The sequence below is a fragment of the Haliotis cracherodii genome, unplaced genomic scaffold (assembly GCF_022045235.1).
Source record: "Haliotis cracherodii isolate W230 unplaced genomic scaffold, xgHalCrac1.p SCAF_2, whole genome shotgun sequence".
Lineage (NCBI taxonomy): Eukaryota > Metazoa > Mollusca > Gastropoda > Lepetellida > Haliotidae > Haliotis > Haliotis cracherodii.
This window is the reverse complement of record NW_027266275.1, coordinates 444,667-459,094: the sequence shown is the minus strand read 5'-3', so window position 1 is coordinate 459,094 and position 14,428 is coordinate 444,667. Positions and strand designations below refer to the sequence as shown.

At 38.7% G+C, this 14,428-nt stretch overlaps 1 protein-coding gene across 7 annotated transcripts in view; it reads left to right on the top strand.

Annotated features, from left to right (window-relative positions):
* The window catches only part of LOC139469345 (BAI1-associated protein 3-like), a 237,175-nt gene that overhangs the window by 148,922 nt on the left and 73,825 nt on the right, over positions 1-14,428 (top strand). For all 7 annotated transcript variants that reach the window (XR_011653725.1, XM_071251489.1, XM_071251487.1 and 4 more), the window contains one exon: positions 2,463-2,587. Coding sequence is in view for 6 of the 7 variants with exons in the window: in XM_071251489.1 (XP_071107590.1) it covers positions 2,463-2,587 (125 nt within the window). In the remaining variant the exon portion in view is untranslated. The remainder of the gene's footprint in view (positions 1-2,462; positions 2,588-14,428) is intronic.

The following is a 14,428-nucleotide window of genomic DNA, read 5'->3' as shown; positions in this document are numbered from 1 at the left end:
ACACTTGCGTTGAATGATTGATGAGTAGCATAAAACTTGTGTTGAATGACTGATGACTAGCATAACCCATGTGTTGAATGACTGATGAATAGCATGACACTTGTGTTGAATGACTGATGACTATCATAACTTTATGTCGAATGACTGATGAATAGCATGACACTTGTGTTGAATGATTGACGAGTAGCATAACACTTGTGTTGAATGACCGATGAATAGCACAGTACTTATGTTGAATGACTGATGAGTAGCATAACACTTGTGTTGAATGACTGATGAGTAGCATAACACTTATGTTGAATGACTGATGAATAGCATGACACTTGTGTTCAATGACTGATGAATAGCATAACATTTGTGTTGAATCACAGATGAATAGCATAACACTTGTGTTGAATCACAGATGAATAGCATAACGCTTGTGTTGAATGACTGATGAGTAGCATTACACACATGTTGAATGACAGATGAATAGCATATCACTTGTGTTAAATGACACTGATGAGTAGCATAACACTTATGTTGAATGGCTGATGAGTAGCCTGGCACTTATGTTGAATGATTAATGAGTAGCATAACACTTGTGTTGAATGACTGATGAGTAGCATACCACTTATGTTGAATGACTGATGAGTAGCATAACACTTATGTTGAATGACCGATGAGTAGCATAGGACTTGCGTTGAATGACTGATGAGTAGCATAGGACTTGCGTTGAATGACTGACGAGTAGCATACCACTTGTCTTGAATGACATATCAATAGCATACCACTTGTGTTGAATGACTGATGAGTAGCATAACACTTATGTTGAATGACTGATGAGTAGCATAGCACTTGTGTTGAATCACAGATGAATAGCATAACGCTTGTGTTGAATGACTGATGAGTAGCATTACACATGTGTTAAATGACAGATGAATAGCATATCACTTGTGTTAAATGACACTGATGAGTAGCATAACACTTATGTTGAATGGCTGATGAGTAGCCTGGCACTTATGTTGAATGATTAATGAGTAGCATTACACTTGTGTTGAATGACTGATGAGTAGCATACCACTTATGTTGAATGACTGATGAGTAGCATAACACTTATGTTGAATGACTGATGAGTAGCATAGGACTTGCGTTGAATGACTGATGAGTAGCATAGGACTTGCGTTGAATGACTGACGAGTAGCATACTACTCGTGTTGAATGACTGACGAGTAGCATACCACTTGTCTTGAATGACAGATCAATAGCATACCACTTGTGTTGAATGACTGATGAGTAGCATAACACTTATGTTGAATGACTGATGAGTAGCATAGGACTTGCGTTGAATGACTGATGAGTAGCATAGGACTTGCGTTGAATGACTGACGAGTAGCATACTACTCGTGTTGAATGATTAATGAGTAGCATAACACTTATGTTGAATGACTGATGAGTAGCATAGCACTTGTGTTGAATGACTGATGAGTGGTGTACCACTTGTGTTGAATGACAGATCAATAGCATACCACTTGTGTTGAATGACTGACGAGTAGCATAACACTTGTGTTGAATGACTGATGAGTAGCATAACACTTGTGTTGAATGATTAATGAGTAGCATAACACTTGTGTTGAATGACTGATGAATAGCATAACACACGTGTTGAATGACTAATGAATAGCATGACACTTGTGTTGAATGACAGACGACTAGCATAACACCTATGTTGATTGACTGATGAATAGCATGACACTTGTTTTGAATGATTGACGAGTAGCATACCACTTTTGTTGAATGACTGATGAGTACCATAACACTTATGTTGAATGACAGATGAATAGCATAGTACTTGTGTTTAATGACTGATGACTAGCATAACGCTTATGTTGAATGACTGATGAGTAGCCAAATTGTTTGAACATCGGAGCTTGCGGAAGTTGTTTTTGAACCTGTGGCGGTTACATGTTTTAGTCATCATTGATCATCTGGCCGATCATTGAAAGGTGATTAAAGATGTGTCAAATAGACACTAAGGTAAATTCATAGATTGCTGTAGACTGTCACTGTCAACCTAGACATGCATCGAGTCAATACTATGATAGTTTGATTGTGCATTTCTTTGTTTTGTTCACTAGGATGGTTCATAGCAAGGATATTCGTCAAACCCTCTGACGTTTCTCAATGCATCCTAAAAAGCTGAGTTCAAGATTTTAAAGGTCTAAATGATCAGAAAGAACGCTTCTGCATTTAATCTTGCTGGGGAATTCCCAGGGATGTGGAAATAGTCCGGCAGTGTTTACGTCATTTTAAGAACATGGTCTTGTGAAAAATGTTTGAACATCAAGCGTCGTGTTCATGGTCATGTGACCCACCTCTCGTCCATTTGAAAAGCCGTATATCATGTAAACTTCAAGATAAAAAATTATTGACTGATGAATAGTATAACACTTGTGTTGAATAACTGATGACTTTGTTCCCAGGAGGAGAGCCTTGCTGAGTCATTCAACCTGTTCATAGAATACTGCTTGACTCTACTTCACCGACAACGGGAGACCTTCCCACCATCAAACAGGACAGCCTTCTTGAGGCTGGAGGGCATGTTTAGGTGAGCTATTCCATATCACTATCAAATGCTAGATAGGCTGTATAGCCTTCTCCTGGTCAGAGGTAATGTTAAGCTGAGCTATTCCATATCAATGTAGTGTCCATTCAATCCCTGAATAGTGTCCATTTGATCCCTGAATAGTGTCCATTCAATCCCTGAATAGTGTCCATTCAATACCTGAATAGTGTTCAATCAATACCTGAGTAGTGTGCAATCAATCCCTGAGTAGTGTCCATTCAATCCCTGAATAGTGTCCATTCGATCCCTGAATAGTGTCCATTCAATCCCTGAATAGTGTGCAATCCATCCCTGAATAGTGTCCATTTGATCCCTGAATAGTGTCCATTCCATCCCTGAATAGTGTCCATTCGATCCCTGAATAGTGTGCAATCAATCCCTGAGTAGTGTTCATTCAATCCCTGAATAGTGTCCACTCAATCCCTGAATAGTGTCCAATCAATCCCCGAGTAGTGTCCATTCAGTCCCTGAATAGTTTGCAATCAATTCCTTTTAATGTGTCCAGTCAATCCCTGAATAGTGTTCAATAAATCCCTGAATAGTGTCCATTCAATCCCTGAATAGTGTGCAATCAATCCCTGAATAGTGTCCAATCAATCCCTGAATGCTGTCCAATCAATCCCTGAATAGCGTCCATTCAATCCCTGAATAGCGCACAATCAATCCCTGAATAGTGTCCATTCAATCCCTGAATAGTGTGCAATCAATCCCTGTGTAGTGTCAAATCAATCGTTTTTGCTGTCCATTCAATCCCTGAATAGTGTACAATAAATCCCTGAATAGTATGCAATCAATCCCTGAATAGTGTCTATTCAATCCCTCAATAGTGTGCAATCAATTCATGTGTAGAGTCAAATCAGTCCGTTTTGCTGACCATTCAATCCCTGAATAGTGTACAATCAATCCCTGAATAGTATTAAATCAATCCCTGAATAGTGTCAAATCAATTCCTGAATGGTGTCCAATCAATCCCTGAACAGTTTCCAATCAATCCCTTAATGGTGTGCAATCAATTCCTAAGTAGTGTCAATTAAAATCTTTTATAGTGTGCAGTCAGTTCCTGAGTAGTGTCCATTAAATCCCTTTATAGTATAGTGTGCAATCAATCCCTGAATAGTGTCCAATGAATTCCTGAATAGTGTGCGATCATTCCCTGAGTAGTGTGCAAACAATCCCTGAATAGTGTGCAATCAATACCTGAATAGTGTGCAATCAATCCCTAAATAGCGTCCATTCAATCCCTAAATAGCGCACAATCAATCCCTGAATATTATGCAATAAATCCCTGAATAGTGTCCATTCAATCCTTGAATAGTGTGCAATCAATCCCTGTGTAGTGTCAAATCAATCCTTTTTGCTGACCATTCAATCCCTGAATAGTGTACAATCAATCCCTGATTAGTATGCAATCAATCCCTGAATAGTGTCAAATCAATCCCTGAATGGTGTCCAATCAATCCCTGAATACTTTCCAATCAATCCCTGAATAGTATGCAATCAATCCCTGAGTAGTGTCCTTTCAATCCCTGAATAGTTTGCAATCAATCCCTGAATAGTGTGCAATCAATCCCTTTTAACGTGTCCACTCAATCCCTGAATAGTGTGCAATCAATCCCTGAATAGTGTGCAATCAATCCCTGAGCAGTGTCAATCAATCCCTTAATGCTGTCCATTTAATCCCTGAATAGTTGCAATCAATCCATGAGTAGTGTCCATTCAATCCCTGAGTTGTGTACAATGTCATGTGTATGGGTGATAGATATCAAGGAGATCTCCTAACCAGTAAAAACCGCATAGAAGCTCGGTCTTGACCCTTGTGGACCAGCCACCCTTAGCCAGCCCACAGACCACACCTGGTCTAGCTGTGGTTTCAATAGTTTAGGGGACAAGGGTGTTCTGTACCCAAGCTTGCATGTCGGTCTCGCCTCCAGACTTTATTTTTAGCGTTACCCTTATGTACAAGAGGGACGACAAAGATGGATATTTGAGTAGGCAACCTCTGCTTGGGGAGTCTTTCACCCAAGCAGCCAGCCACGGACTAGCATTTCATCCAACACAAGTAGTCAGACAATCATGTTGAGGTACAGAGTTTGCACTAAATGTTTCCTACAAGAAATGCCCGAGTTGTTTATTAGTTACCACCTAACAGGTAACCAAAGACTCAAGGGAATTGGACATTTAAAGCCCATAAATATGGAGCCTTGCCACCTGCCTGTAACCCTGTGGGTCAGTTCATTTGCGCTAGTGACTTCTTATATATATCAGATACACCCGAACAGAAAGTCCACAATTTAATGACAGCTGTTACGAGACTCTATATGTATCAAATGTATCATGAAGCTGCACTGTACCTCTCCATTCTGCGACAAGGTGGCAAAACCCCCACCATGCAACACTACACACAAACTTTAGCCTGGCCTTTGATCTGCACGAAACAAATACTTCCTCTGCTGACTGGCCGCAGGCCAACCAGCTAGATAATTAATGTACTATACACTAACATACACTAAACACACAGGGCAAATTGGGCTCTATTGATTTTGCTTCAAAGCTAATGAAGCATTCACTTTTTTACCTTTGTGAAAATTTGCAAACAAGTGGACCATATTGCCCACCTACCCTTGTGGCTATGTTATTTCAGTGAAGACAAATCTTGAGTGAATGCTCAAGTGTCTGCTCAAGGCTTCATTATATGCACTGGATGGTGAGATGCAAGGCTTCAGTGATAGCAGCAATTAGATGGTTGGATAATCTTGCCGACGTATTTCATTACGTGTTTCAGTCAGATCAGGCTTCGAGCAGAGCTGTGACCTCACAAGTCTGCCAAGGGGAGGCAAGGCAGCAGCAGTTATTCTGACATTCATTTTCTTACGCTACTGTATTATTTATCCAACTCATAATTGATTTGTATATATGGGTTTGTGAATCTAATCCTGTCTTGAGTACATAGTCTATTTGTGTAGAAAGTTCTAGCAAGGATCAATGTGAAGAGAGGCAGGTGTCTGCAGTAAGCAGGCAAGTTCCATGAGGTTCATCTCATGCTCTCTGTAGTTGCCAGGGAAACATCTACCATAATGAAACAGCAGAATTCATGGGAGAAGCATTGTTTTTATGACACAGTCACACATATAGTCATGCAAACTGTCACCCATACTCACACTTAGTCACACCAAGTCACACATACAGTCACAGTAACATACTCAGTCACACATAGTCACACATCCACTCACACATACAGTCACACATATCCACACATACACTACTGCCTAGAAGTTCATTGCCCTTACACACATGGGCAACGTGTTACGTGTGATACCCGTGTGCAACGCGTTCGCCACTCGTGTGCAACGCGTGGCACAGTCATTAGAGGGGGAACAAACTTTTGACCAAAGGAGGACCCGTGTTAAGCTACACCTGGAGGTGGTAACAAGGAGAGAAAATTTTGTTATCCTGATGAAAAATGATAATACACATGTATTTGCTAATGTCTCCTTTCTTTATGTTATTTTGTGGGAATAACATGAATACTGTTGTGATTAAATAGATCTGTCTTGTTTTATACGACCATTGCTTCTAAATTCGATGGTGTTAAGAGAATACATGGTCCTGGAACATGTTATTGCAAATGAAATGCTTTTATTGTGATTTGACATTAACCGTCGGTAGTACGACTTTCAGTGATAATATGTATGAGGTTTGGCAGCGCATTGTTTTTATTGGACCCTAATTACTTTATGATGACTTGGACTCTTTATCTCAGCTCCATATCTGTGAGCCTGGAAAAGAGCAGCATGTAATTAATGAGGGTGGGTTATATCATTGAGGATACACTTGAGGGAGAGAATACTAATTACCGTACTACAGGAAGAGACCTGTAGACGTAAGCGCGGGGTTGTGTTTTAGCTGGCTGTTCGATAATGGCCGCCAGGAGAAGTGAGCTTTGACTGCGTCATCTAAAATAAATAATAAGATACAGCAGTGTTATTTTCACGGGTCTGTTGAATAAACTCCCAGCGCTACGGTCAATGTATCTTCTACTTGATCCTTGATACATCATTTTGTCATTCACAATATATCGTATTTCAACGTACAAAGGAGAACTGATCTAAAGCAATTCCGCGGGAGTAGTTGTTACCTGTGCATTACTGTATTTTCCCAGTGAGTACCCGGATGATATAGCAGAAATCTAGACTTGTTCGCGACCTGTGATCGCCATTCCTAAGCGCATTTTTATTGATAGTAGAAGGACGTATGGTCACATTGATCAACAAAAATGACATACAGTTTTGGAAATGTAGGTATATTTGTGGGGAGCATCGGTAATGGTGATGCAGTTTTGATAAGTCACTTGCTTGGTAATTGTGCGATCTTCGTGTACACTATTTTGACTTGCAACACAAAGTAAATATTTCATCTGAACATTGCTTTTTTTACCGTGTGTATATGTTTACATTCAAAATGTAAACAGATTTCACTAAGGAAATTTATTAAACACCTAAATATTCAGTTTATTTTACAAATTAACTGAAAAATATGTCCATCTTTATTAATATGATAACGAATTCCAAATATTTGTTTATGTTTAATATCATCACCAAGTACAGTTCTGTATTGTTTGGCTTCTTTTCTTAGCATAATTAATATATTGTGATGTGTTTAAACTCTTTTGATCGTCTTTAGCATTTTTAGTCAGTCGGTTAAATAAATGAATGGATTATTCAGTCAATTTGTAAAATGACTGAAACATTTAGATATTTAATAAATTGCCTGAGTGAATCATATTTTACACATTGGCTGTAACATATACATGCTTACAAAAGAAAATACTTGTGAAAACAACGTCTATCGCGCATCGAAAAACCTCCCAACCAAACGGAAAGGAACAAGAATGATTCTGTTCAAAGCTGCAGTGAATGAATGAAAACAAAATGCAAATATCATTATTACAACCTACCAAATTTATAATGTATCCGGGAATATCAACATAAAGGAACAATACCCATTGCGTCTGCAGCTGTACAAAAATACTTATTCGTTGTCAAATGTCTATGTGAGAATCAAATACTTTAATAATAATTATTTGGAAACAATATTTGGAATATATATGAAATATATTAAAATATTTAAATATATCGTTTTTAAACTTTATTTAAATGTATCGAATATTATAACCCGTGTTTGTTTCTTAACTGATCACTTAGATTGTTTCAATTGTTTCACATAGGTGCCAAGTTAGCTGAGAAAGCCCACGTGACAACTATTTGTATAGTGTCCACAGTTCTTAAGAACATACATTGAGTTAGATAACAATGAACAACCAGTCAGTGTATTATCGGTTACCCTTTGAACAAAGTATGTTGTTTTTACATCTGTACTTCACGCCATGATATGAGTGTATTCCCTAGGTTTAGTAAAACTACCTTCACATGTAAACACATACTTTTGACATATCCACTGTGCAAGATAACAGTAATTAATCAATCAACGTATTTCCTGTTGATCCTTCGATGTCTGGGAATGATCAGTTGATTTACAAATAAAGTAAAGCAACTGATCATACATCTCTTGCTGGGCTGCCACGTGCATATCACATAACTCACATTCCAGCTCACTTCAAACCTGGATTTAGATTGAATAATTACCCCAGGTACAAGAAAGACCAAATTTGAACCTTTATCGGGTAATCGGAGTGGTGCTACAACTAAGTATACAAATTATAAATTCATTAACTGAGCAGCAAGTGAATGACGACAAATACACAAGTGTAGGGTTATACCAGAAAATGTGGATGACAACAAGGGAGTTGTAATTGTATCATCCACGCAATCCGAAATCCGCAAATGCTTTCACTCAGGGATACTTTTTTATTATTAAACTGTAACCATCAGGGGTATTTCCAAATAACAACATCCGATGAGCTTTCGCCGTTATTTGCGTTTGTTTAGGCTAAGAAATTAATTACCATGCGCCCTTTGTCGAAATCTTCATAGATCACGGGTAACCGATCACTTTTCAAAAATGCGTAAGTTTATTTAGCTGTCCTTGCAGACTGGTAGCCCAGTCTCTTGTCATGCTCGGTTGTGTTAACGAGCAAATTGACTCACGGCAGCTAGTAAGCCCAAGCGGAAATCCAAAGGTCGTATTACCTGAAGAATCAACCTTCATTTGAGAAATATCTACTGCTCTCAAAATCAATATTTCTCCCAATACTAAAAGTCAGAACTTTCTAACCAAGGATTGCCAGTTGAAACTGGTCGATGGCTGAACATACCCAGGGAAGACAGCCTGTGTCCACTCTGTGATTCTATCACTGTGGGAGATGAATTGCATTATTTATTCCGATGTGAAGCTTTTCACCAACGGCGATATGAACTCTTAAATAAACAATATCTTAAGTTTCCAAACATTTAAGAAAATTATGACTACTAACAGTGTAAGAAATCTAAAAGGCCTATCTAAATTCCTTAACAATGTGTACAATACAATTGGTAAATTGTATTAGTATCCACGTATCCTATTTTTATTATTTTTGTTAAATTGTACATAATAAAAATTGTAGATAATTGTATGTCATGTTATTCTAAGAATAAATGAGCTTAAGTTTGAGTCCGACACCCGAGAAGAAGCCAGAGATTAGTGCCCCTTTTTGAATAGTTTACAATCATGTGTTTTAGGGTTATAGCTGTGTTGGCTTAAACGTATTTTTATTTCAAAAGAAATCTGGATCGGTAAACAAGCAAAACCTGCTTGTGTAATACCTCTCCAGGTAACAACTTAACAACAGCTGGATATATATATAAGAGAGTGATGAACATAAACATACAAAATGCACAAATGAAATACACGAAGCCAATACACTGAAGCAAGTGGTGTCTGTGAAATAAGGTAATGCAGTTTTCCTTTACTACATGCATAAAATTAAGCTACTCAAACCTTTTACTTTTGACAATGATGTCATGAACTGATTTAAGAAGAGTCATGTTTGTAGAACTGCTTAACTACTGCCATGTAATATCATTTTTAGACCATACCCATGTGTGTAGAAATAAACAGTGTTTCTAATATCGTATTTTTTGACAGTTATAGAAAAAGTGAATAGCATCTTCAAGGTGATATCCACAAGTGCAGTCTGGTATGTCTGATACATGTCGTCTAAACTTATCAGCGTTTAAGTCACTGCAGCCGAGCCTAAGGCGACAGTGGATAATTTGGCATGATCTATGAAAATATTTGAAGTCAAAATTATTAATAATTGCATCAGAATGATTAATTAAGGATTTGATTTCTTTTAATGAGCGAGCATTAGTAGAGCATCGGATAGAGAGTTCCGCAGGTTGATCATATCCAGAAGAAATGATTAAGCATAGGTCTGTGTTCTACATTTGATTGTTTGTATGTTGAATCTATTTCTAAGGTTATATTTGCAGTTATCAGAGAATTGAATATACACTTTTCAAATATTTTGGCTAAGCAACTTGTGAGTGCTACAGGTCTATAATTTGAGCATTCATGTTCATCGCTGACACTGACGCCGCATTAGCCCGGCTGTGGACTTGACACAGTTATTTGCGCACCTATTATATAACTCCTACAGACAGGGTGGGGTGGTTGTTCAAAGCGAAACGAATGACCCCGCCTGTTATCTCATAAATGCTGTGCGGCGCCTTTGATCTTGCCTCCAACCATACACCTTATAGTAGTAAACGACGATCAGGATGGCCTGGAAATAAACACAATTCTGTCTGCCCAGTGTATCCACAATTAACTAGAATGCTTCATATCCACAAATATATATAGAAAATAGATATTTGCCCACAGCAAATATTCATTTGCTTAATTGCATCAGTGTGGTTTATCAGAACATGTACAATGCTTTCTTACGCTTGGTGAGGCAGACTGAAATTGAACATTAGGATAACGTCAGCAGGGATAAAAGAGGTCATACCGAAGAAGTTTATTTACTCGTGGAAAAGTCAGGCATTCCGATCAACCACTACAAGGCCCGGCAGGATCTCAAGGTTGACCAGATCAACACCCCAAAGGAACATCTCTATGCCAAACAAGGAGTCCCTTTTGTCATGGTGCACAAGAAGGGGGTACAGGACATCGAGTACGACATCACAAACTACACAGACTTGTACCACTTCTTCCAGAGTAGTGGCGTACCGACCTCAAACCACTTCGTCGCCAATACCGCCGCCCTCCTTGCCAAGAGTCTCTACCAGAATCCCGACCCCCAGGATGAGAAGCTGACCAAGAGACTACTACAAGGATACCGCCGCTAGACTTCTAGCCACACACGCTCGCCAGCCGACGCCATGCCTTCCCACGCTTGCCCCCCCACCCCCAGGCCCAAACTTTTCCATATTATTGAACATTCTTTTATCACCCACTCCCACCCAGCCCAACCCCCTTAACTTTATTAGAATAGGCTGTAAACTTATATTTTTGGGGGGGTCTTTATTTAATCATTACGCTTTTTTACCCAAATAGTATAAGTGCCTCCCCGTGTGCGAGATAGGCTTAAGTCGGAAAGCGCACGTTAAATCTCCGAGGTACCTATCTACCAGAACTTTATTTGCTGTTCTGGTCATACAAAAATATATGTAAGTTACGTACATGGGGAGGCTAGATTATTTACAGCATACAGCAATATAGTGCAAATATCATGTTCAATAAAAGAAAACTTTGATAGATCTATAACACACTCTTTGTACTATTAAACAAACTGTGGACTTTTAAGACATTTTCGCTTATTGTAATAACATCTAGCTAACAAATCATGGCTATCTCTGAAATCCACAACCATAGTTGCTGTCAAACCTAAAAAACATATTCATGGAGGTCAGTTTTGACTTGCCAAGCACCTTAAGGTGAGTTTATTTTTAAACTGTCAAAAGTGATTGTCCCTTCAATACTAGTATATGGCTGGAAGCTGTCTCTCGGACTGTTGTGAGTTATGATGTACTTTATGATATTACTGGGGAATGTTCAAATTAGTTACTGTCATTTAATCCGACGTTCTAACTGTCAACTGTCTCAACAGGACCATAGGTTTGGTTATATATCTCCTCCCTTTCTCTATGTCTTAAGTTGTTAATCGGTAATTGCGGTCCAAATGTATCAACTTATTCATCTATTGTTGCAAACTTGACTGATTTAAACATATCTAATTGATCATGAACTACTCAGTCAGTCAAGCACCTGTATCAGAAATGTAAAACCAGCCATGTTTCATGTAGTCCCAATATCACTGAAAAATACCGATGTAACGTGACATATAAATTTAATCACAGACAATATATTTTTCGTGAGAGTGAAGCACAATTTTATTAAAGTTTTATTAACAATTTCATAAACTATAATAATATTAATATTAAAATTCATCATCACTTGCCAAGTTTATGAAAATGTCCCCATTTGGGAGATGTCACATATAAACAAGGATTCGAACTAAGTTTGATCGTCTTTGACACTGAGGTTTATCCCCTCTTTGCCAGCAAACTGCAGAAGATTAACAGTGAGTGAGTGAGCATCGTTTCTATGTTTATACAAGGAAAGATGTCATGCCAAAAACGCTCACAGTAGTTAGTGAGTAAACTCACGACCTGTCATGACCTGGTTGAGTGACTTCCTCCAATCAACGTGAAAGGATTATCCACAGAGAAAGAAAGGATTAAAGTCACCCATAAATCTTATCCTAACGTAGTACTCCAACTTCTAAATGCCTCTCAAAGAAGTGTCATGGCGACTGATTTACGACACCCATTGTCTGAAGAACATTCAATTGCAAAGGCTCATTACCCTGAAACCATGACATCTATATGCCTTGAAACATTTAATTGCTGTTATTTATAAGATGCTAATCCTAATTGTTAATCCCCATTTTTGTGTACATCAACCGTCTGCCATCCTGAACGAGATGTGCAAGTATGTCACGGTTTATATTTATATTTATTACTTACTAAATGTCAGGTGACCTTGGCTATATAAGCCTTGGTCCAGAGAGATGGAGAGGAAGGAGAAAAGAAAGGTCTTACCCTTAGCCTAGCTAGGGTTAGGCTGGGTGCTCCGGGGCACCTAGACAACAACCACTACCACCATGTGCTGACCTGGCACATAGTGTCTTTTGTACGTATATATCAACATGTATAAAGTAAAACTGTATATACCGCATGCCATCGTTTCCAAGTTGTCACTTCCTACAGGAACCATACGTCGGCCCCTTGCATATACGAGTATGCAAATTATTCATTAATCAACATCGGACCGACACGCGTTGTTAATTGGTGGAGAATCCGGGTATGACAGACTTCTTAGTCTGTCCTTTCCTGTACCTCTTTGCAGCATGGCATATGGTTCACAAAACTTTAGGAAGTGACAGTCTCTTATCAAAAGGATATACTACCTTCCTAAAGGCCAATCACCAAGAACGAAGAAACGGCCTGTAACAAGATTGAAGAAAGAACAAGAACCTCGCCAATCAAGAACAAGTTCTCCCATCCGAAACCTTCCCTGCTCGAATATCTTAGCAACACTGCTAAGACTTCCCCTTCAAGATGTCGTTCCTGCACATGACCTGAGAAAAGAAGTATACACGCCTATCCCACAGGGACCCGACCACAGCCGACCACAGCAGACCCTGCACAATACAGAAACCGCCTCACGGGCACCTACAAGATGGACACTGTGTACAAGATATCTCATGGGGACTTACTAAATTGTGTTTACTTACATGGACTCAATCAAGGATATATTTTGTGTGACTGTTGAATTGTGCAACCAGGTATGATTAATCAAAGCCAGTATATTAATGCCAAAATGTTTCTTTCCAAAATTTCCAAATTACATCTTTAGTCAAGCTAGATCTTTGAAGTTATTGTGTAGGGAATCTTTGAAATGTCTCCAGGCCACGCCAGACATATAGTTGCAGCTAGGGCCCAGACGAACCTAAGCTGTAGGGTTATCGAGTCACACCTTAAAGCTCGACTCGTAATTTCAAAAATCTAAATGACAAAATTTGTCATTTGTTACAAGTTATTACATGTAATGTGCACAGTTTGGTACAAAATTGAATGTATTGTCTAGGACTTTGAATTCAGATTAGGGATATTCTTGTGTGAGCCACCCCTACACATATGTTTATTGTATGTCAGTATTAAGTAATTAACAGCACAGCAGTATTCAGCATTTCAGAGTTTTGATGTCGGAATTAAGGATTTTTTTTTCTTGGGCATCGCACCCACAATATCTGGGCAAGCTCCGTCAAAGACACGGGAAGAGCACCCATTGTACTTAAAAGGGCAATAGTACCCACAAGTACCGTTTGAGTCTCGCGGTAAAGCTAGACTCCTGGTTTCAAATTTCTCTATGCGAAATATTTGCTGAGATGTTTAATTTGTACTTTTTATGACATTAATCATTATCATTATTCGGTACTGAGTCGCACCGCCAAGCCAGACTCCTGAATTCAAAGAACCTTCAGTGATATATTTATTGAATCTGTGCAAAGCGGTAAATAACTTGTAGTGAAATTGCACATTACAAAGATCACTTGGTTAGTTTTCAAACTGGCCCTAATTCAAATTGGCTAGATGATTACTTTCATACCGCCATTGCATAGATATATTTGTTGCATAAGGATTTCATGTAACTGATTTTGTTCACATTTGCATGGTCGTTTTCGTTGGTGAAAAAACTCACACATATCAATTTGGACTCATATAAGCTTGGGGTTCAAGCTTCACGTAACGGAGGGAAGTTGTCATGGCGACTGATTTACGACACCCATTGTCTGAAGAACATTTAATTTCAAAGGCTCAT